Source organism: Dasypus novemcinctus, chromosome 4 (genome assembly GCF_030445035.2).
Source record: "Dasypus novemcinctus isolate mDasNov1 chromosome 4, mDasNov1.1.hap2, whole genome shotgun sequence".
Classification (NCBI taxonomy): domain Eukaryota; kingdom Metazoa; phylum Chordata; class Mammalia; order Cingulata; family Dasypodidae; genus Dasypus; species Dasypus novemcinctus.
In genome coordinates, this window is record NC_080676.1 from 75215543 (window position 1) to 75239119 (window position 23577).

General features: G+C 45.2%; 1 protein-coding gene across 1 annotated transcript in view; it reads left to right on the forward strand.

Annotated features, from left to right (window-relative positions):
• Positions 1-20190: 20190 nt before the first annotated feature.
• ITGB5 (integrin subunit beta 5) overlaps positions 20191-23577 on the forward strand; it is a 125251-nt gene continuing 121864 nt past the window's right edge. Inside the window, exon 1 of the mRNA XM_004465814.5 lies at positions 20191-20351. Within this exon, the coding sequence (XP_004465871.2) occupies positions 20282-20351 (70 nt within the window). The 5' untranslated portion in view covers positions 20191-20281. The remainder of the gene's footprint in view (positions 20352-23577) is intronic.

Sequence of the window (23577 nt, forward strand, 5' to 3'; positions counted from 1 at the left end):
GAATAAAGCGGGCTCCCTGTGGCCCATCCCTTCTAGGCATCTGGCTGCCCCAGACAGCTCTGGCTTGCCCTCGTGCCCCTCCCTGCAGAGCCACAGGTCACACTTGCTGTTCTGCAAACACACCACCTCTTCATCCCTCTGTTCCTTTGCTCATGCTCTTCCCTCCACTTGGAATGCCCTTTTCCTCCAGCTGCCGCATCATCACTGACATCTGTCTAGATTCAGCGAAACCACCATCTCCTCTCAGCAGCGTTTCCTAATCCTCCCAACACCCTCAGGAAACGTAAGCTCTGCTCTCTTCACGTCCCACCTGGGTCTGCTAACCTGCAGCCCCAGGAAAAGGGTGGTGCATGTGAGTCGATGTTTTCTTCACACTCAGCCCAATGCTTGGCATAGAACGAGTGGTAAATAATTGTGACAGAAGAGTATTAAACGGGACTCTTCCCATCTCAATCTTGAAGAGCAGGTTCAAGATCTCGATTGCGGCGATGGCTTCATGGGAATATATGCAAGTCAACCTTATCAAATGATGTACTTAATAGAAAAAATCCAGCTAGGATTTAGGGACCTGAATGATAATGCAAAACGCTCAAACATACGTATTATAGGCATTCCAGAAGGAGAAGAGAAGGGAAAGGGGTCAGAAGGAGTGTTGCAGGAAAAAATAGCTGAAAACTTCCCAAATCTACTGAAAGAGACAGAAGTACATATCCAAGAAGCACAGCGCACCCCAATCATCATAAACCCCAACAGGCCTACCCCAAGACATATACTTGTCAAATTATCCAACGCTCAAGACAAAGAGAAAATTCTAAAAGCAGCAAGAGAAAAGAAAACCATCACATACAAGGGAAGCTCCATAAGATTAAGTGCTGATTTCTCATCTGAAACCATGGAGGCAAGGAGGCAGTGGTATGATATAGTCAAGGTACTAAAGGAAAAAAATTTCCAACCAAGAATACTCTATCCAGCTAAACTAGCATTCAAAAATGATGGAGAGTTCAAAATATTCACAGATAAACAGAAACTGAAAGAGTATGCCAACAAGAAACCTCCCCTTCAAGAAATTCTAAAGGGAGTTCTGCAGGAAGAAAGGAAAAAACAGGACAGACAGAGTTGGAGGAGAGTGTAAGAGCAACAAAAAAGACAAAAAGAAAAGGGGAAAAAAAAAGCAAACAAAATATGACAAACACAAGTCCCATCAAAATATGGCTAACACAAATAATTCCTTGAAAGTAATAACACTGAATGTCAACGGATTAAACTCACCTATCAAAAGATTCAGACTGGGACACTGGATAAGGAAATATGACCCATCTATATGCTGTCTACAAGAGACACATCTTAGACCCAGAGACTCATGGAGGTTGAAAGTGAATGGCTGGAAAACAATCATACAAGAAAACAATAACCAAAAAAAGGCAGGAGTAGCTATATTAATATCAGACAAAATAGACTTTAAATGCAAAACAATTGTGAGAGACAAAGAAGGATACCACATTTTAGTGAAAGGGACAATCTGTCAAGAAGATCGAACAATCATAAATATTTATGCTCCTAACAAGGGCACCTCTAAATAAGTGAGGCAAATGCTGGAAAAACTAAGTGAAAGAATAGATGCATCTACAATTATAGTGGGGGATTTTAATACACCACTATCAACTCTGGACAGGACATCTCAAAAGAGAGTCACTAAAGAAACAAAACATTTGAACAGTATATTAGAGGAGCTGGATCTAATAGACATATATAGATCATTACACCCAAACACAGCAGGATACACATTTTTCTCAAGCACACATGGATCATTCTCCAAGATAGACCATATGCTAGGACACAAAGAAAGGCTTAATGAATTCAGAAAGATCGAAATCATACAAAATAATACCTCTGATCACAGTGGAGTGAAGCTGGAAATTTGCAAGGGTCAGAGGCCCAGATTTCACACCATGATTTGGAAATTAAACAGCACACTCTTAGAAAAACAGTGGGTCAAAGAGGAAATCTCAAAAGAAATCAACGACTACCTTGAAACAAATGATAATGATACCACAACATACCCAAATTTATGGGATACAGCAAAAGCAGTACTGAGAGGGAAATTTATAGCCATAAATTCATATTTCAAAAAAGAAGAACGAGCAAAAATTGAAGAACTAACTGCACATTTGGAGGAATTAGAAAAAAAACAACAAAGTAATCCAACAGGAAGAAGAAGGAAGGAAATAACAAAGATAAGAGCAGAACTAAATGAAATAGAAAATAAGAAAGCACTTGAAAAGATAAACAAGACCAAGAGCTGGTTTTTTGAGAAAGATCAACAAAATTGACAAACCTTTAGAAGAGTAACAAAGAAAAAAAGAGAGAAGATGCAAATACACAAAATAAGAAATGAGAAAGGAGATATCACCACTGAGCCCACAGAAATAAAGACTATCATAAGAGGATACTTTGAAAAACTATATTCCAACAAAAATGACAATTCAGAGGAAATGGACAAATTCCTAGAAACACATAAGCAGCCCATATTGATGAAAGAAGAAATTGATGATCTCAACAAACCAATCACAAGTAAAGAGATAGAATCTGTCATTAAAAACTTCCCAACTAAGAAGAGCCCAGGGCCAGACGGCTTCACAGGTGAATTCTACAAAACATTCCAAAAGAACGAACACCAATCCTGCTGAAACTATTCCAAAAAAATAGAAACAAAAGGAACATTGCCTAACTCCTTCTATGATGCCAACATTACCCTAGTACCAAAGCCAAATAAAGACACCACAAGAAAGGAAAATTACAGACCAATTTCTCTAATGAACCTAGATGTAAAAATACTTAACAAAATACTTGTTAATCGTATTCAACAACACATTAAACGAATTATACACCATGACCAAGTGGGATTTATTCCAGGTATGCAAGGATGGTACAACATAAGAAAATCAATCAATGTAATACACCATATAAACAGATTGAAGGAAAAAAATCACATGATTATATCTATAGATGCAGAAAAAGCATTTGACAAAGTACAGCACCCTTTCTTGATAAAAACACTCCAAAAGATCGAAATACAAGGAAATTTTTTGAACATGATAAAAAGTATATATGAAAAACCTACAGCCAACATTGTTTACAATGGAGAAATCCTAAAATCCTTCTCTCTAAAGTCAGGAACAAGACAAGGATGCCCATTGTCTCCCCTTCTATTTAACATTGTCTTAGAAGTACTTGCTCGAGCACTGAGGCAAGAACCAGATATAAAAGGCATTCAAATTGGAAAGGAAGAAGTCAAAATTTCATTATTTGCAGATGACATGATCCTATACATAGAAAACCCTGAGAGATCTACAACAAAGCTTTTAGAACTCACAAATGAGTTTAGTAAAGTCGCAGGTTATAAGATCAATGCAAAAAATCAGTACCATTTCTGTACACCAATAATGAGCAAGATCAGGAGGAAATCAAGAAAAAAATACCATTTACAATAGTAAATTAAAAAATCAAATATTTAGGAATAAATTTAACTAAAGATGTAAAAAACTTATACACTGAGAACTATACAAGACTGTTCAAGGAAATCAAAGAAGACCTAAATAAATGGAAGAATATTCCTTGTTCATGGATATGAAGACTAAATATTATTAAGATGTCTATCCTACCAAAACTGATCTACACATTCAATGCAATCCCAATAAAAATCAACACAGCCTTCTTTAAGGAACTAGAAAAACTAACTATGAAATTTATTTGGAAAGGAAAAGGCCCCGAATAGCCAAAGGCATATTGAAAAAGAAAAACGAAATGGAGGAATCACACTACCTGACTTCAAAACATACTACAAAGCTACAGTAGAGAAAACAGCATGGTATTGGCATAAGGAGAGACACACAGACCAATGGAATCGAATTGAAAGTTCTGATATAGAACCTCTTATATATATAGCCATATAATATTCAATAAAGCCACCAAACCCTCTCAACTGGGAGAGAATGGCCTATTTAACAAATGGCGCCTGGAGAACTGGATATCCATATGTAGATGAATGAAAGAGGATTACCATCTCACACCTTATACAAAGATCAACTCAAGATGGATCAAAGACCTAACTATAAGAGCCAAGACCATAAAGACCTTGGAAAGCAGTGTAGGGAAACATCTACAGGACCTTGTAATAGGAAATGGATTCATGAATATCACACCAAAAGCACGAGCAGCAAAAGAACTAATAGATAAATGGAACTTCCTCAAAATTAAAGCCTTCTGCACCTCAAAGGAGTTTGTCAAGAAAGTAAAAAGGGAACCCACACAATGGGAGAAAATATTTGGCAACCATATATCTGATAAGAGACTTATAACTTGCACATATAAAGAACTCATATATCTTGAAAATAAAAAGATAAACAACCCATTTAAAAAATGGGAAAAAGATTTAAACAGACACTTCTCCAAAGAAGAAATACAAATGGCTAAAAAGCACATGAAAAAATGCTCCAGGGAAACGGACTTTGGCCCAGTGGTTAGGGCGTCCGTCTACCACATGGAAGGTTCGCGGTTCAAACCCCGGGCCTCCTTGACCCGTGTGGAGCTGGCCCATGCGCAGTGCTTGCGCGCAAGGAGTGCCGTGCCACACAGGGGTGTCCCCCATGTAGGGGAACCCCACACGCAAGGAGTGCGCCCCGTAAGGAGAGCCGCCCAGCGTGAAGGAGGGAGCAGCCTGTCGAGGAATGGCACCACCCACACTCCCCGTGCCGCTGACGACAACAGAAGCGGACAAAGAAACAAGACGCAGCAAAAAGACACAGAAAACAGACAACTGGGGAGAGGGGAGGGGAATTAAATAAATAAAAATAAATCTTTAAAAAAAAAATGCTCCAAATCTCTAGCTATCAGGGAAATGCAAATCAAAACTACAATGAGATACCATCTTACTCCCATAAGATTGGCAGCTATGAAAAAAACAGAAGAATACAAATGCTGGAGAGGATGTGAAGAAATGGGAACACTCATCCACTGCTGGTGGGAATGCAGAAGGATCCAAACCATTCTGGAGGACAGTTTGGTGGTTTCTCAAAAAACTAACCATAGATTTGCCATATGACCCAGCAATACCACTGCTTGGTATATACCCACCAGAACTGAAAACAAGGACACAAACCGATATATGCACACCAACGTTCATAGCAGCATTGTTCACTATTGCCAAAAGTTGGAATCAACCCAAATGCCCATCAACAGATGAGTGGATCAATAAAATGTGGTATATACATACAATGGAATACTACTCGGCTTTAAGAACAAATACACTACAAACACACGTGATAACATGGATGAATCTTGAGAACCTTATGCTGAATGAAGCAACCCAGGCATTGAAGGACAAATACTACATGACCTCAATGATATGAAATAAGCAAGCTGCCTCAGAGAGCTAGAGACTGGAAGATAGGCTTACAGGAAATCGGGGGGTGGAGGAAGGATGTGAGCCGACGTCTGCAGGGGTGGAATCTATGATGAGCTGGCGGTAAGTATGAGCACAAAGAAGAGATAAAATGGGGGCAAGGGGTTGCCTTTGGGTGGGGCTTTGCGGTTTTGAGCGGGGCTGGGGCTGGGCGGATGGGTAATAGTGCCCAAAAAATTGGGGGGAGGGAGGGGCAACATACGAACATAGGAGAGTGTCAGGTGTTGGTTGAGAGTAAAATGCGGAGAAAACCGTATCAAAATATAATTAAGAGGGTTACCTGTTTAGGATGCTCAGAGGGGATGGTCTGACACGGGACGGACTCCTGGGGAATATCTGAAAGCTCATTTTGCCAGGGTGGGTTGTACCATTGGATAGAGACCCAAGTAGCAAGAGTGGGGGTGGACCCACATCCTGGGGAGGACTAATGCCATCAAAAAAGAGGGAACTGTATCTCTCGAGAGAAAGGATGGCTCCCAGGACATTAGGGCAGTTGAGCAAGTCAGGCCCTGAACACTGTCGCAAGTATCTCCGGACGTGGCTCCTCAGGAAATGGAGATTGGCTGTCGCTCTGGGCCCCAAGGGGAGGGGAAAATGGATGTTAAATGGATGGAACCAAGGTAAATGTGGGGGTAAGAGAGGAGTTTCACAAGAGTACACAAGGATGGATATAAAACATGTAATATTACACCAAAAACATATAGGGGACGACAGACTAATAATGTAAACCATAATGTAAAACATAGGATAACTAAAAATTTAGAAAACTGTATATCCTAAAGTATGGACTACAATGTAAGCACAGATGTCACCTTTTTTGAAAGCTATTGTCTCAGAGTCTGTACATCAGTTTAAGTAAATATGATATGAATAAGTTATAAGAATATCGCTGTGGAAGGGAAAAGGTTTTATGGTGGATGTGTGGGAGTACTGTATATTGTATATATGAATTACTGTGATCTAAGGCTCTTGTGAAGAGAAGCTCAATAATTAGGAAAAAAGAAAAGAAAAAGATAGGATGTAGAATTTTTCCAAATCAATACGTATTCTATATCTAACCTTTAAACCCATTGCTATATTCCATTTTACTAGTAAGGGATCTTGACATTATATTGGGCTTCACTTTTCAGGAAGTTTTGAATCACAGAGTCGTTCAACAATGGCAGCGGAGGAATACTGGTATAGGATGTTATTGACAGGTGATATATGGTTGACAGGGAGTTATACAGGGCATATGTCCAGGGTGCATGGTAATGTTTGGATATACTCAAAGTGGCAACAATTAAAAACAACAGCTGGGGGGGTACTGGGCTCCTGGCCGGGGGTGCTCTGTCGTGGTCCCTAGGGGAGCAGCGGCAGTCCCCCAGGTGCAACGGTAAGGACCAGGAAGGAATGAGGGTCCAACAGTGAGCCCCTGATACTAATGACTATGCTTGTGAGCCTATACACCTGAAATAAGAACAAGGCCTAGAGCAGCACGGTGCCTAGGAGTTTCCTCCTGACAGCCTTCATGTTACTCAAATGTGGCCAGTCTCGAAGCCAAACTCAGCATGTAAATGCAATGCCTTCCCCCCAGCATGGGACATGACACCCGGTGATGAGCCTCCCTGGCACTGAGGGATCACTACCAAGTACCAGCTGATGATGCAACTAGAAAATGACCTTGAATTAAAGGTTCAACGCAGACCAGCAGAATATCCTTGTCTACATATAATAACAGGAGTTAAAAATGCTGTTTGACCTAATGTAAGGGGGAAATGGAAAGGAGAAATGAGTTTATATGGCCATGAGTCTCTAAAAAAGAGTCTGGAGGTTGTCAGAAGGATTGCCCTTATGCACACCTGAGCAGAGTCTCAGAGACAGATAAAGTAGGTACAACCCCAGGTATTGGTTCTTTTGAGGGCTAAAGAGACCCACAGGTTCTATGGTCATGGCAGATGGGGTTCACTGCCATGAAGGTTGGCCCTTCTTTGGAGCTGGTTTTTCTGCATGATGGAGCTGGACACAGATGGGATCTCTTTTCACGAGACTTTCATGCTGCTTTACTGGAATTGTAGTTGGTGCTGGGGTTTAAGATATATCTAGGGGATTTGAATCTCTGGCCTGACAATATGATAGCCAGGCCCTGAGCCTCAACAGACTTCAACTCCTACACTCTGATTTATTGGACTTACCCCACTCAGCTAACATGGAGTTGAAGAATGTCAACCACCACACCATGGAGCCTAGAGTGCCTACAACTGAAAGCAGGAGGATTGCATCCAGTATCCATGTGGAATCTAAGCCTCCTCTTGACATAGATGTGCAATGGACACAACCAATCCAAGGTCCACAGAGAAAATGTGGCATTGGTATGGGAAAAGTGGCCATGGTGGCTGCTGGGTGCGGGGAATGGGAGGAAGAGATGAGATGTGGAGGCATTTTCGGGACTTGGAGTTGTCCTGGGTGGTGCTTCAAGGACAATTACCGGACATTGTAGATCCCCGCAGGGCCCACTGGATGGAACGTGGGAGAGTATGGGCTATGATGTGGACCACTGACCATGAGGTGCAGTGATGCCCAGAGATATACTTACCAAATGCAATGGATGTGTCATGATGATGGGAGAGAGTGTTGCTGTGGGGGGAGTGGTGGGGTGGGGGCGGTGGGGTTGAATGGGACCTCATATTTTTTTATTGTAATATTTTTAAAAAATGAATAAAAAATTTTAAAAAAAAGATGTACTTAATGTATGTACAGCTTAGTGTATGGTAATTATGCCTCCATAAGTCTGGGCTGCAATTTTTTAAAGTAGTGGCGGCGGGGGCGGGGGGGGGGGGCTCTACTCACTGCCCTCGACTAAGGCAGGACAAGAACACCTCTCTTTCTGCTGGATCTCAGCACTGGGCGAATCTGGACAGTTGCTCTCCCTGTGCTCCGGTCCAGGTGCTCTCAGTGTCCTCTATGCCGGCCGGGCTCAGCTGCGCATCGGAATCACCTGGGGAGACGTAAAACTACAGTGGCCAGGGAGCCAGCCCAGAGCACTGCGCTCAGTGGTCTAAGGTGGGGGGTGGGGGGGAGCCTTTAAGTGCCCCCGTAATTCTAATGTGCAGAAGCGCCTACCACCACCTCCTTGGCTCAGTGCCTGGGTCCTCCCGGTCAAGCCCGAGGGGACATCGTTTTCCATTCCTTCTCCCAGGAGTGTAGGAACCGAGGGTCCGTCGTGCACCAGAAGCTCTGTGGGCTCCAAGCAACTCGCTTGTAGAGAAGGTGATCAGGTGGCATCAGCACCAAAATGGCTTCAGACAAATCCTTCAGGGCAGTTTTGCCCCTGCACCACCCCCCTTTCCCAGTCCTAGCCTCTGGGCAAGTTGTGCGGCCAGGAGGTGGTGCTGTCTCCTATGACTTGCAGAAAACCCAACTTCCGGTGGGGTCGCGCTTTTTAAAAAGGTTGTTTCAAATCCTTAACTTCTAATGCACCAATTCTAAATTATTCCCCCTGGGATTTTCTAAGTCTCTCAATTTCTCCCTCTTATGACAGGAAAAGTTGAATGTTAGGCAGCTCACTCTTGCTGAAATATTTGCGTCACTGGAGACCACATATTGTGGCCTTTATTGGTCTTACAATAGAAAACCTTAGATATCAAACTCAGATTAATGGTGCATAATATTTGGTTCAATTTTTCAGGTAATCAGTGTTGTCTGTCATGGTGATTTTCCAAAATAAAAAAGGGGATAAATCCATTTTCATTGAAAAAAATTCTGTTAAGATAAAAACAAAATGCCACTAGTGGGAGGTTTCTGTCTCTCATCAGCTTCTATGAGGTGAGCCACATCTGGCCAAGCTTTCTCCAAGCATTTTCTTAGAACTATGGTTTGTCATTAATTGATAACTACAGTGCAGAAAGCAAGGGTAGGGAATGAGGGTGGGGGAGGTCCTGGGGCACAGTTGGGGGTCCTCCCCTCAAACTGGGAGCTGTAAAATGTGAGTTCTTTTATCCATCGGTAGAAGCCTGGGGCAAACCATCAAAGGCCTGGTAATCTCTGCAGTTCTGTTAACTTTGTTTCCCAGCCAGCAATTACAACACATGGACAGGTGATCCAATCAAAGAATTCTCAGCTGCTTCCAGAAGAGAGAGCCAGTTTGAAAAACAACGATAATTGTTAATATATTATGGAGCACTTTTTATGTCCTTTACAAATATTAACCTCTTTAATTCTCATGATATTATGAAGTAAGTACTATTTTGATCCCTGCTCAGTAGTTAGGGAAATAGAGGCAAGTAACTTACCCAAAGTCACAAAGCTAGTCAGGGGCACAGCCAGGATTTGAACTCAGGCAGTCCAACTCCAGACCCTACCTTTCTGTCGTTTAATGCCAAAATTGACATAGATAGGATGGTAAAGGCAATGAGGTATATATTTGGAACTAGAGAGTGCCCTGTATTTATGAGGCCTGGTGCCAGGTGCAAATAAAGTGGTGGATGAAACACAGGTCTTATCTTTTTGGCGCTCACAGGATAATAGACCGTTAATACCAAAAGTGAAATATTCTGTCTTTCTCATGCAATTATTCAAATTTCATGAAGTATTCTTTCCATTAAATTAATTCATCTAACATCATCTGGAAAATGTCTGATGCTTATTACTCATTACTTTGGGAAGGGCTTCCTTCTATATTGGGGGCCCGCCAGCTTCTTGAAGACATGATGAGTGAAATAAGCAAGACATAAATGTTATATGATCTCACTGGTATGAAATAATTAAAATAAGCAAACTCATAGAGTTAGAATCTAGAATATAGGTTACCAGGAGATAGATTGGGGTTAGAGAATGGAGAGTTGATGCTTAACTTGTACAGAATTCTATTTAGGCTGATGATAAAGGTTTAGAAATGGTTGGTGGTAATAGTGGCACATTATTGTGGTTGTAATCCATAGCATCAAACTATATAGGTAATGTGGTTAAAAAAGGAAACTTTAGATGTATATATTACTAGAATAATAATTCAAAGATAAAACCTAGGATTGTACAACAGAGTGAACCATACTGTAGACAATGGATTATAGTTAATAGCACAAGTATAAAAACATTCTTTCATGAATTATAACAAATATATAATACTAAGACAAGATGGTAATAATAGGGTGGTAGATGGAAAAAATATACACAGGTTCCATACCAACAATGCAAGGTGTTGGTAGTGGGATGGTGTGACAGTTTGGCTAGATCTCAGAAAATTATGTTCTTAAAGCTAATCCATTTCTTTGTGTATAAAACTTTTGTAGGTGGGGCCTTTTGGTTAGATTACTTCAGTAGGGCATAACCCAGGGTGAGTCTTAATCCTCTTAATGGAGTCCTTTTTGAATGGGATGAATAAAGAGAGGCACAGAAAGAAAACCATGAGAACAAGAAGCTGAAATCAATGGAACCTGGAAGAGAGGAAGCTGGTGGAGTGGAGAGGAAGCCAGAAGAAGCCAGAAGCTGAAAGCAACAAGACCTGGAAGAGAAGGGAGAGACCAACAGATGCTGCCATGTACCTTGCCATGTAAGAGAGGAATCCAGGACTGCTGGCAGCTGGTCTTTGGGGAGAAAAGCATGGCCTGATAAAGCCTTGATTTGGACATTTTCATAGCCTCAGAATTGTAATCTTCTAAGTAAATAAATCTTCACTATAAAAGTCAACCTAATTCTGGTATATTGCATTTTGGCAGCCAAGCAGACTAGAACAGATGGTATATAGGAATCCTGTATTTTGCACATGATTGTTTTGTAAACTCACAACTTATCTAATAATAATTTTAAAAAGAGCCATAACTTTTAAAAGATCATCTGGAAAATGCTGCTTAGTGCTCATTTCTTTGAGAATGGCTTCCCTCCTTGTTTTGGGAGCCCTCCAGCTTCTTTCTCTCTCCACAATGAATGCTTTCCATTCTTTGACTGGTTGTGGTATCCAGCCCTGTGTGGTACTGGGAGGCATATTTGAAGCTTCTTTTCTTTTGATGGAAACAATAACCTCCTGATTGGGTCCATCCCAACAATGAATCCCCCATGGACCGATATTAGTGCCCTGTCCGTCCTTTGTAGTACATTGATCAGGCAATTCCTTCTCTGCCCCTGAGCTTCCTGAGGGACAACACTCTGTCTTGTTTCTCTGCCATGGAGAAGGCCCTCACAAAATTTACTGAATGAAAGAATGAAGGCCTCATTTCAATTAAGTAACATCCTAAAGCAGTGAATGTCCTGGAATATGGAAGCAGATCAATAGAATTAGGGCAAAGCAAGAAGAGAAGTCCAGATTTGGCCATAACAGAACATATGTTCTTGGCTGCCCCAAATTAAGGGTCTTCACCATTTTCTTAGTGAGCAAAATTATCTTATTTGATATCCACAAACTGGTACATAATTCTCATCCTGTAACATAGCAAATAGCAACTGCCAATTTAAACTAATCTTTTTTTTTTTTTTTAAGGAGTTACCAGGGATTGGACAACCCAGGACCTCATCCATGGGAAGCAGGCATTCAAACCACTGAGCTATACCCTCTCCCTAAACTAATCCTTTTTTCCATTGTTATTATCCTAAATCTCAAGATAAAAGGAAAATACCTCTAAATATCAATATAAAGAGACGTTTGTACAATAGATCCCACCAGAATGCTATAATCAAGAGAATCCTATTCCTGCTTGAGCCCCCAGTTCTCCTCCAAGTGGCAGCTCAGGCCCCTTCCTGTGGTTCCACCATCTTTAAACATGGCCCTCAGGGTGACTGGATTCATCCGCATCAACCCACTGGAAGGCAAAAAAGCTTGGAGGATCATATGAGAGATTTTATGCATCAGGTTTGGTTTTAGTGCACCTCACCTCTTCCCACATCCATCTGACTTAGAACTCAGTCACATAACACTCAGCCATAAGGGAGGCAAGGAAATTCAGCCAAGCTCTGTGTTCAGGAAAAGGAAATGGATGCTGTGGGAACAGTTCTCCAGGCCCTGTTCCTCCCCCACCTACTGCCTGACACAGTTTTCTCAGCCTTCAAGGTTTAGCATAAACATCACTGTTCTATCCCTAACTCTAGAATAGTACCTGGCACATAATTTATACTCCATAAATATTTGTGGAGTATGAGTCATTCCACAAATACTTTTTTCCTTTTTTTTTTAAATTAGAGAAGTTGTAAGCTTAGAAAACAATCATGCATAATGTATAGAATTCCTATATATCATCCCACCACCAACACTTTGCATTGTTGTGGAACATTTGTTACAAATGGTGAAAGAGGGAAACGGACTTGGCCCAGTGGTTAGGGCGTCCGTCTACCACATGGGAGGTCCGCAGTTCAAACCCCGGGCCTCCTTGATCCTTGTGGAGCTGGCCCATGTGCAGTGCTGATGCACGCAAGGAGTGCCCTGCCACGCAGGGGTGTCCCCCGCGTAGGGGAGCCCCACGCGCAAGGAGTGCACCCCATAAGGAGAGCCGCCCAGCGCGAAAGAAAGTGCAGCCTGCCCAGGAATGGCGCCGCCCACCTTTCCCGTGCCGCTGACGACAACAGAAGCGGACAAAGAAACAAGACGCAGCAAATAGACACAGAGAACAGACAACCGGGGGGGGGGGTGGGGGGTGGGGGGGGGAATTAAATAAAAATAAATAAATCTTAAAAAAAATCAAATGGTGAAAGAACATCATCAAAATATTATTGTTAACTATAGTCCATTAATTATATTTGGTGTATTTTTTCCCATAAGCTACACTATTATTAATACCATGTATTAGTCTTATATATTTGTTATAGTTCATGAGAGAACATTCTCATATTTGTACTGTTAACCACAGTCCATCATCCACCACATGGTTCATTGTGTTGTATGGTTCCATGCCTTGTACAATCCATCCCAAGTGTACACTCAGTGGCTCTCAGTTTCATCACAGAATTGTGCAGTCATCACCTCAATTTCAGAATGTTTTCTTTACTCCAATAGAAAAAAATATAAAACACCACAAATACTTTTTAAATGCCCATTTTCAAGGAGTTGAGAATTAAGTCATGGAGACAGTCATGCCATAAGTAAGGAACTTCAACCTCAACTCTTCTAATGGAAGCAAGGTCAAAGTCCTTTGAGAACATGGAGGTTCTGGAGACTTCACAAAGGAGGCAACACTCGAACTGGGTAGTGAAAGCTGAATAAAAGTTTACCAGTCAGAGAATATTAAGGACAGGGTCTTCTAGGAAGAAGAAACCTGTTGTGCAAAGATATATAGATAAGGGAAATGGATGTGGCTAAAGAAGACAAGCAAGACAGCAAGCTGATGCAACAGGCTGACACAGCGAGCTGCCGCAACAAGATGATGCAAGGAGATGATGCAATGAGTAAACACTAGGAGGAAACACAATAAAAGAAACAACAAACAGGGAGCGGAGGTGGCTTGAGTGATTGGGTGCCTCCCTCCCACACGGGAGGTCTTGGGTTTGGTTCCTGGTGCCTCCTGAAAGAAGATGAGTAGACATGGAAAGCACACAACAAGCAGACAGGGAGCGCAAAACAACGGGTGGGGGTGGGGTGGGGGTGGGGAGAATTAAAAATAAAGAAAAGATATGTAGGGGAGAACATGTTTGTGAGGGGGGAACTAGGGGACAGGATGAAATGGTGGTTTGGGACTGGGTTGTGGAGGTCTATAGAGCCCTGTAAGTCTCATAGTGATCTGATTCCTCGTCTCCTGATCTTTCAGTTATACCAGGTGTGTGCCCTGCCGGTTTTTTTAAATAGAAGGCTGAAAACTGCAATTAGTAAGTCATTTTCAAGCCCCGTATTCTGGTGTCGATTAACTCTCAGATGCCTTCCATGGTGTCTTTGGAAGGCGGGAGCTCCGCCAGCTCAGGTCTGGCTGGTGAGCATCCTGCCTTGGGTCTGGCTTGACTCACCTTTAGTTGTACTTGGAAAACGGTGATTTGGGTGCCTAGTTTGGGAGCCACAAATCCCCACCATTAATTACATTTTTGCCCATTTACCCGAGGGTGAGGGGCTCTGTGTTTGCTGTCAGTGAAGAATGAGTTGTGATTTAGGAATGAATACTGTCAGGACAACTGTAAAGCATGGAGCCACAGGTAATGAAAGACCTGCTCTGACCTTAGAGAGGCCACCTGTATAATGACTTAGAACACCAGGAGGTCAAAGCTGTGGCCTAAGAAACCATTTGGGTCAAACTCCTCTCATTTTAGGAAGTACAACACAAAGTCAACCAATATTTATTGAATGCTTATAATATACCTCAGGTATTTTTAGATGTATTTGCTAATTTAATCTGCACATAAGTATTTTCTGAAATAATCACATATAAAACCAACGATTAGGTTAAAAATCTCCAGAGAATTAGAACAAATATATATTATGAGATTTATTTTAAGGAACTGGCTTCTGCACTGTGGGGCCTGACAAGTTTGAAATCTGTAGGGCTGGTTGGAAGGCTGAAAACTTAGGCAGGAGTTAATGTTGCAGTCTTGAGGGAGAATTTCTTCTTTTCCTGGAAACAGTGTTTGTGCATAAGGATTAGATGAGGCCCACACACATTTTCAAGGGTAATTTCCTTTACTTAGTCACTGCCACAAATTACCTTCAGAGCAACATTTAGGTTAATGTTTGACCATGGGCATCCTGGGCCAAGGTGACACACAAAACTAGCCATCCCCTGCACTTTAGATAAAATCAGGGTATTTCTTTTGAATACACTCAAATTAAGTCTAAGACTATGTCAGAGTCACAATAAAGATGAGAAATTCATTCAGAATGAGGCTTTAGTGATAGAGTGGAAAGAAGAGTGGACTTGGAGCCAGGAGACCTGGGTTCAAATATTTGTTCTATTGCTTATTAGCTGGGCAATAAGTGTGTCCAGCACAAATACCTAATGGGGCTTTCCTTGAGTGTGGTGACTCTTAGAAGGGTGCTTGTGTTTTGAGAGGAACCTGAAAACTATACCCCTGGAATTATAAGAAAAGATATATATTGGCTTCCAAGCCAGGGCAGTTCCTGCACTTGCCCAGCGTGGAGCTCGTCTCCTTGCACCTGTGTTGACTGTTGTGCTGGACTGAGCCAGGAATTCCTGTGAGAGGAACCCTTGATGCTACCATGCTGGCCAGTTGCACTTCCTGCAGCTTCCCTTTTTTTTTTCAATACTGGGGACCGAGGATTGAACCCCGGACTTTGTATGTGGGAAGCTGGCATTCAACCACTGAGCCATATTGGCTCCCTTGAGTTGGTTTTTTCATTTGTTTTGCTTTTTTGTTGTTGTTTGTTTGTTTCGTTGTTATTGTTTGTTGTCGTCGTTTAGGAGGCACCGGGGACCGTTAATGGCACCGGGAACCATTAACCCGGGGACCTCCTTTGTGGGAAGCAGGTGCTCAGCTGCTTGAGCCACGTCTGCTCCCTATTGTTACTTTGCATGCATTTCTGTATCAGCATCCATAGGCATCCATAGGAAGTAAAAAGTAGAGTTCTCTACCAAACAACACACTACAATAATACTGGCATTTATAATTACTGTTACCTTGACTGGTTCAAAGTGACATAAAGAAGCAAATACCTGCAGTAAAGGTAAGCTACATTTCTTTTTTTAATTGATGAAGGTCCAGTGTGACCTCTGAAGTGTTGTGAGTTCGAATGTTTACTTAAACCTAAAATGAACCTTTTGGTGGGCACTGAAAACTTCATGTTTTATTTTTGGTCTCTGAAATGTTGGAGGGGCCAAGAGCCGACTGTTAACTACTGCGTTGAAGCTAGAAGAAAAGGAAACTCTCAAGGGAGTCTGGGTTACGTGGGATGAGGAATTGCCAAGAGTAATGATTAAATACTCAAGAGTGGATTAGCCAGAGAGCTATGGCTCCTTAATAGACAAAAGGTGATCATTTTCAAAGTCCATCCTCAAGACAAGACTTCACAGTCATCCCACTTAGATAACATGTTCGAACCGGCATTGCATCCTCTGTTAAAGGGCAGCATTATTTTGGAGCGCAAGTTTTAGTTGGTAGAGCAGGTTATGTAAATCAGAACTTTTAGCGACCTGGTAAACATATTAGGCTTTGCAGGTGGTAATTATAGAGCCAGCTCTGGCAGAGACCAGCCCCAGAGAGGGGCAGACAGTGGCATGGTTGCTCATGATTTTGAAGATTGGAACTCAATTCTTTTGATTCCGGCTCCAGATTTCCAGTTTTCCTCCACTAGAAATTGAATATGAGGAGCCATATTCTACAAAAGGGGCAGTAGCCCCTGCACTCGAGCCAGCATAGGGCTGATCCTTGGCTTCTTCCGACCTAGCCCCCAGGCGGCTCAGCCTTCATCTCCCCACCCCCTAATAAACACACCCCACCTCCCACCCCAAGGGCAGGGGTCAGAAGCTTGGCCCCACCTTTTGAAAGGCCTCTGAGCACTGATTTAAGGGCCACTGGTACTCCTAAAACAAGGTAGAAGGGAGAGGCAAGAAGGAAAGGCCAAGGCAGGCAGTGGAGTGGAGGTGAAATGGAGGATGAAAAGAAAATGGCACTGGAGTTGGGGAGGGAGAATGCTGACTCAGCTTCCAAGAGAGTTCCAGAGTTACTGCCTTCTTCCTTCTCGTCCTCAGACATCCCTGCTTTTGACTGCAGCTGTGACATTCAGTGTCCTCTGTCCTATCCCTCCACTCCTGTGGCATTTCTCCCCAGGTCACATCTGTGACCCACCCTTTGCTCCCATTATTCCTGGCATTTACTCAAGAAGTCTCTAAACATGCTTAATTTAAATATATGTAGGTTGTGTGTGTACTTGTATCCATTCATTGTTCTTTTAACTGAAATAACTTGAAAAGAATCTATGCCCCTCAGGTGTTGTGAAATAACTTCTAAGATAAAGAGAAATTAATTGTGATCACCTTGCTACAACAGAAAAGGAGCCAGTTAGAGGAAGACTCCAGCAGTTTCCTCCAGGCCTAAACACTACAGACAATTTTTAAGAACATTTTTCTAAAAAGAAAACAAAAATGCCAAAATTGAGAAATATCACAACTCTTATTGCCATTTCGTTCATGGATTTTAATAGTATTCCAGTTCATGACAGTTTGAAAACATATGTTCCCTCCATTTTAAAACATGTTTTCAAAACTAACCTTTGAAAAATTGCTCTCAGAAACATAACAGTAATGAATATATTCCGAGTTGATAACTACATGGACAGAGAGGTTGAAAACACACGATTTATATACCCAAAGTATCCTAGCTACTTCATAAATAAGTTTAAAATGCTGTGTATACTCAAATTTCTCTGGGTTATCCATCCTCAAATCCCAAGAATCAAACCTGATCCCACCAGAAACTTCCTCTGGGCCCAGAAGTTCAACAATGATCAGACCGGGATGTTCCACAGTAGCCACAAAGGAAACAGTTCCAGTAGCTGAGAGGAAGTACTGCAGGGGGGGGGGAGGACCACCTAGTCACCTTGCCTGAGGGGTGAAATGCTTGCTTGCTGATTATGCAGATTTTGCTGATTAGGGAGAAATGCATCCCACCCCCAGCTTAATCAAAAGATTGGAGGAGGGTTCTGGGAAGGGAAAAAAGGTACGGAGCAGAAAACAAAAAGGCACAGATCAGAAAGTCCTCCAAAAGGACTTAGAGGAGGTATCTCTAAACCAGTTTTAGGATGACGGAGCATGGATGAGAGTTGTTGTCACTCAGGGTTCAGTGGCTTATGGCAGGTCTGGGCAGGTAGAGAGGGCGAGGAGCCACCAGGTGGGACAGAACAGGGGTAGATGGTAGGGAGGGGGGTGAGACCGGTGATGGGTTTGGCTTCATGTCAACAGGTAGCAAGCCCTGTGCTGGGGTGGAGACGGTATTGCACAGAAGGTCAGGCACCACAGCTCCTGAATGGAGAGGGTCTTGATAAATGCAAGTTATTAAAAAGATCAGTTCAGCATTTACACAGTTTTGGAGACTCAGTTTCCCTTCCATCTAATCCATCCTGCCATCCCTGTAGACAAAATCTTCTTAAATCACCTCTTGGCACATGTCACTCTTTCACCAGCTTCCCATAATTTATAATCATTGCCTCTCAAGCAGGCAAAAGCCCCAAGGCAACTGACCCAAGGGGCCAGGGAGGCCCAAGATAAACCTGGAGCACCCGTTTTACTAGAACATGTTGGGGGACAAACATGAATTTTACATCAGGACAGACATGGGGACATCATGGAGTAGAATAACATTCGCGTGCTGTATAAGGATGAAGTGCTAATCTTCAGTGAAATTTGGAGCTTGCTCTGGGCTGCTTCGGTTTCTGCCCGCCCTAACACATCACATTCCAGGACAAGTTTACTTTCTCTGGCACGGAGGGATCATCTTGGTAGAGTTTGGGAGGTAAGTCGGGGGTTGGGGCACAAACACAGGCTAAGATGGGAACTCTTTAAACTGGGGAGTTAGAACTGTGCTTCCTCTGACCCTCCATCATCCCAAGGTTCCTCAACCCCGGTAAACGCAGACCACATTGCTGTCTACTCTTTCCAGCCTGTTTAGTCGAGCCATTCAGAACTTTTGAGCCCGGTATCCAGCTTTGTCACTTCCCAGGGAAGTAAAGGGCGTTTTGCATTAGTTTCCTCATCTGGATGACCAGTAGGGTTGTCCGAGAATTTAAATTAGTTAATATGGGTAAGGCATAAGGAGTTAGTTACTCTGTTGTCATCTCCTACAGGAAGGCCGCTCTTCTCTGCCTGTAAAGCTTCCATTCTTACCCCGTACGTCGTGGCACAGCCGCGCCCACCCCCGCCTTTGCCCCACCTCCCCGTTCCCAGCCTCACTGGCAATTCCAGATCCAGTTCACACGAAAACGAAGGTGCCTAAGCATCTGCTTTCCAGTTGATCGTTTTGGCTTCAAGGAAACCGCCAGTGTGTCGCGGTGAGAAAAACGACGGACAGGGGCAAATGGGCCCAGTCTCCAACGCGAGAAAGCGGCACAACGTTTATGTGTGCCCCTGGTACTAAGTGGGATTGACGTGGGCCTCCACGCGCTCGAGTCCCCTCTTCCCCCCAAGTGCGTCGTTTGTGGTGACACGCGTGGGCGCCTCCGTCCCACCCGGGGCGAGGTCTGGGCTGGCGCTGCAGCTTCGGGAGGACGAAATGGCCATGGCGACAGCCTTTGGCCCAAAGTAAACTTGGCTGGCCGGAGGGAGCGTGCCCGCCCCCTTCCTGTAGCGCCAGGCTGCTGAGAACGCGGGGCGAGACTTCCACCCAGCTCTTTCTACCTCGCCCAAGCCCGCGGAGAGTAACTTCCACCTGAGCCCTCTCGGGCCGGGCGTCCCGGGCTGGTCCCCGCGCAGGGCGGAGCGGGCCGGGCAGGGAGCTCGCCCCGCCCCGTCTCGCCGTAAAGTGACCGAGTGGCAGCGGGGCGGGGGCCTGGGAAGGGAGGGAAGGGGAGGAGAAAGGAGCGGAGGAAAGTGGAGCCTGGCAGGCCGGGAGGGAGGAAGGGAAGGGGCGGAGGCGAAGGGCAGAGTGTGCCGGAGCGCGGGGGAGCCACCGCGCGGGGCGCGTCCTGGGGCTGAAGTCGCGGCCCGAGAGCGGAGCCGGCCCCTCCCCTGTCCAGAGCTGCCCGGCGGGGCCGTCCCGGCCGGCGACACCACAGGCATCCCGGCCAGCGAGCCAGGGCAGCGGCGCCCCCGGGACTCGGCTCGGAGCACCCCGGGAGGGATGGTGGCGGCAGGGCGCGAGCCAGCGCAGCCGCCAGCGCCCCCCGCCCGGCCCCGGGCGCTGTGAGCCGGGGCTGCGCGCAGGGCATGCGGCCACGTCCCCCGGCCCCCGGCCCCCGCGCTCCGGCCCGGCCGCACGGGCGCCCCCACCATGCCGCGGGCTCCCGCGCCCCTCTACGCCTGCCTCTTGGTGCTCTGCACGCTCCTGCCCAGGCTCCCAGGTAAGCCGCGCCCGGGCGCCCCGCCGCCAAATGTTGAGAAAGAAACTTTGCTGGGCAGACATCCCCCTGCAGGTGGCCTGGAGGGGTTGTCTGGGGGTGGAGGGCGCCTTCTGGGCACTCACGGATGGGCGCCCCGCGGGCAGCACAGTCCGGTTTGGGAGTTTAGAACTGGGCGCGCAGTCCGCGGCAGCCCAGGCCGAGGGTTGTGGGCTCCTCTCCCCGCCGGGCTTAGGAGGAGCCTTCCCTCCCAGCGTAAACAGACCTGCCCGCCTGCAGACCGAGCCGGCCGAGCGCCCGCGCCCAGTGCGCAGGGAGGGCGCCGCTGCCAGGCTCTGCGTTTGGGCTGGAGCTCTCCATCCCCAGGCACAAAGCGGTCCTTGTGGCCGGCCGGGGGTGGGTAGGCTGCTGGCAGACTCGGAGCGCGGCTGCCGCTGCTCCGGTCCGGGGCAGGCGAAGGGCAGCGGAGGCACGAGCCCCGGAATCTTCCCTGGGGCCGAAGCGTGGGGTCAACTGCAGAGGGCTCTTCTGGATTTGCGGGTGTATCGAGCTCCATAACGAATCCTCAAGTTTTAAAAACTGCCCCTAGGCCTTCCTTTAGATACGTGTCTCCCCACCTCCCTTCCCCAAACCACCTCCAACCAGAAAGGAGGCCGGAGTCCCGAGCCAGGGCCCCACCAGGGATTTCCTGCCGGGATCCTTCCTGCCTAGCTTTATTCTGCGATTTACCAACACTGGGTGCCTCACAATCCCGTAACCGTGAGAATTCTGGAGGGGGGCTGGGGGGGTGAGAGATGGAGCTCGCTGGACACTGGCCTGGGCCTGCGGCTGCCTGATGACCCCTCTGTTACCTGCCTTAAGTTTAAGGAGTTGGGAGAGGCCTGGATGGGCAGTTAGGAGGGCCCAAAGGAAGGATGCTGTCTCTGTGTTTGGTGCAGGGACTGCCAGCAGATGAGCCCTCCCTCCTCCTCCAAAAAAAACCAGGAAGCCCCAAACTTTCTCCTTTCCCTTAGGGGATAATTGGATGCTGGGATGTGCCACTCGCTTTCAAGCGGGAGGTCCTCGATTGCTCTTTTGAGCCAAGGGGTTGCCTGGATGCAGAGGGGAGGACTATTCTCATTTACATGAAGGCAGCTAGGTTTATGCCTGGGGGCAGAGGAGGGGTCTGGGCAAACAAAAACTTCCTTCGGGCTTTAATTCAAACTTAATACTGTAGCTGGGTTTCTTTTATAAGAAAATAATCATTCTGGGGCTTGGAGGAAATCAGTGGTTTCCCACCCCCACCTGGCAACCGGTGACCATTAGTCTTGTTGTCCGTGGTCCCTGGGGAAATGCAAAGTCCACATACTGTTTCACACAGAGTTTACCCTTGGGGGGGTGGGGACCTGCTGCAGTAGGGTGGCCCGTTTAGTGGGAGCTGATGTCCTTGTTTATTTTTTGATGGGAAAACTTATTTCCTTTTATTAATTTTTAGTGATGCTAGATGGCAGTTTTTAGTTTTGGGCCCAATGAAAATTGGGCAATCCTATATTAATTTCCTCTTCCCTTCTTTTTCTGCTTTGTTTTATTTTAAAATCTCAGTGTACAGTGAAATCCCAAAGTTTGGGGACACAAAGTAGATGATTCCTCAGTTCCCCTCCAGTTTGCTGTTCTGTGAGTCTAATAATTTAAATATGTCCAGATGTAAAGAAGTATTTAAAATATGATTTCCATTTACGTTGTGATTTCTCTTTTTCAAGTTCATGTACATCCTTATAGTGATCTCCATTTTTCACATGGACACAAGGGGGCAAAATGACGTGCCCACTGTCCTTGGGTTGGTGGACCAGGGCTCACAGCTGGCCCAGTGCCCTTTCCACTGCAGCATACCCTTTGTATTATGACTCAGCTTAGGTAGGAAAAAAAAGCAGGGTGCTACTGTGCTTTATTTCCATCTCCTTCAGGGTTCGCTTTTCCCATTGCCCTTTCTGTGATGACATGTTTATCTTCTTCCATTTCTTATCAGAGTATACAGTCAGCCCCCAGGCATCCACCGAGTAGGTCGCTGGCCTCCAGACCTTGCCACATCCCTCTTAGCGGAGAGCTTCTCAAGGTCTCCTCTGGTTGGGACGGGCTCACATCTACGCGATTTCACCTGGTTTCCCAGGATTGCTGAACTAACTCCACACATCCCACGTTCTGTTTTTCTCTCCTCTTCCTTTCCAGCCCATCCTGCCACCACCTCTCCTGCCACCCCCACCCCCCCTTTTTTTTTCTTTAAGCACTGGAGGTGCTTTCTCCAGAGCTTGATTCTGTTTTGCTATTAGGAACACGGTTTGAAAGAAAAACCTTAGTTACTCAGGAAAAAAAAGAGCTGACTTGCAGGCCATGTCTGCCTGGGTGTTCCTCGTCCAGGGGCCAAAATGCTCTTCCGTTGCTTTCACCACACTGTCATTTCAACACTTAATCCAGAGCTCATTCTGGAACAAGTCCCTGGCACACCAACAGCCCTTCTGCCCCGGGGTCACCTCCTGCTCTCCTGTTGCCCCATGACCAAGAGCCTCTCAGACAAAGCCTTAGGACCTGGTCTTCCCACAAAACCAGGCAAGGACCTCCCTAGGTGAAGCTTTTCCACGATGCCCTTGTTCTCTAGGAGGCAGGAGTGTGGTAGCGTTCATGTTACGTGACTGGAGTCAGGTATGGTTAACCTATTAATCATAGGTGATCAAACCATAGTTTGAGTAATCGTAAAATCAAATATCCTTTTAGTTAGTGCCCTGAAAATTAGAATGCTCCAAATCCTAAGAGAACTCTCTTCTTTTTAGTAGACTGATGTTGGCAGCACCCGTACCCTCCGACACACACACACACATCAGCGCTATGTTTTCCATGGTCTGTGGTGGGACGGCTTAAAATTTGGCCTTGGGTTTGTGACTCTCTTCAGGTAATCAGGCCTGGGTTTAGAAATGACAAGACAGTGAAATGCAAACGGAGGGTTTGGTTCGTAGACTGCTGTTTACCTTATGAATTTACATTTTAACTCCACCATTCTTGAATGGGGGCGCTTTTTATAAAGGGGATTGAGGCAGAAGAGGGCAGGGTCTAATTAGCTTTAATTCGTATTCCTCTCCTGTTTGTTCTCCATGCTTAATTTGGCTACTGAGGCAGCAGAGAATTAACATATCTCAGTAGTTTGGCAAGAGGCCCTTTGTACCCGCCTGCCCTGGTAACTACTTTTTCTTCTTCAGCC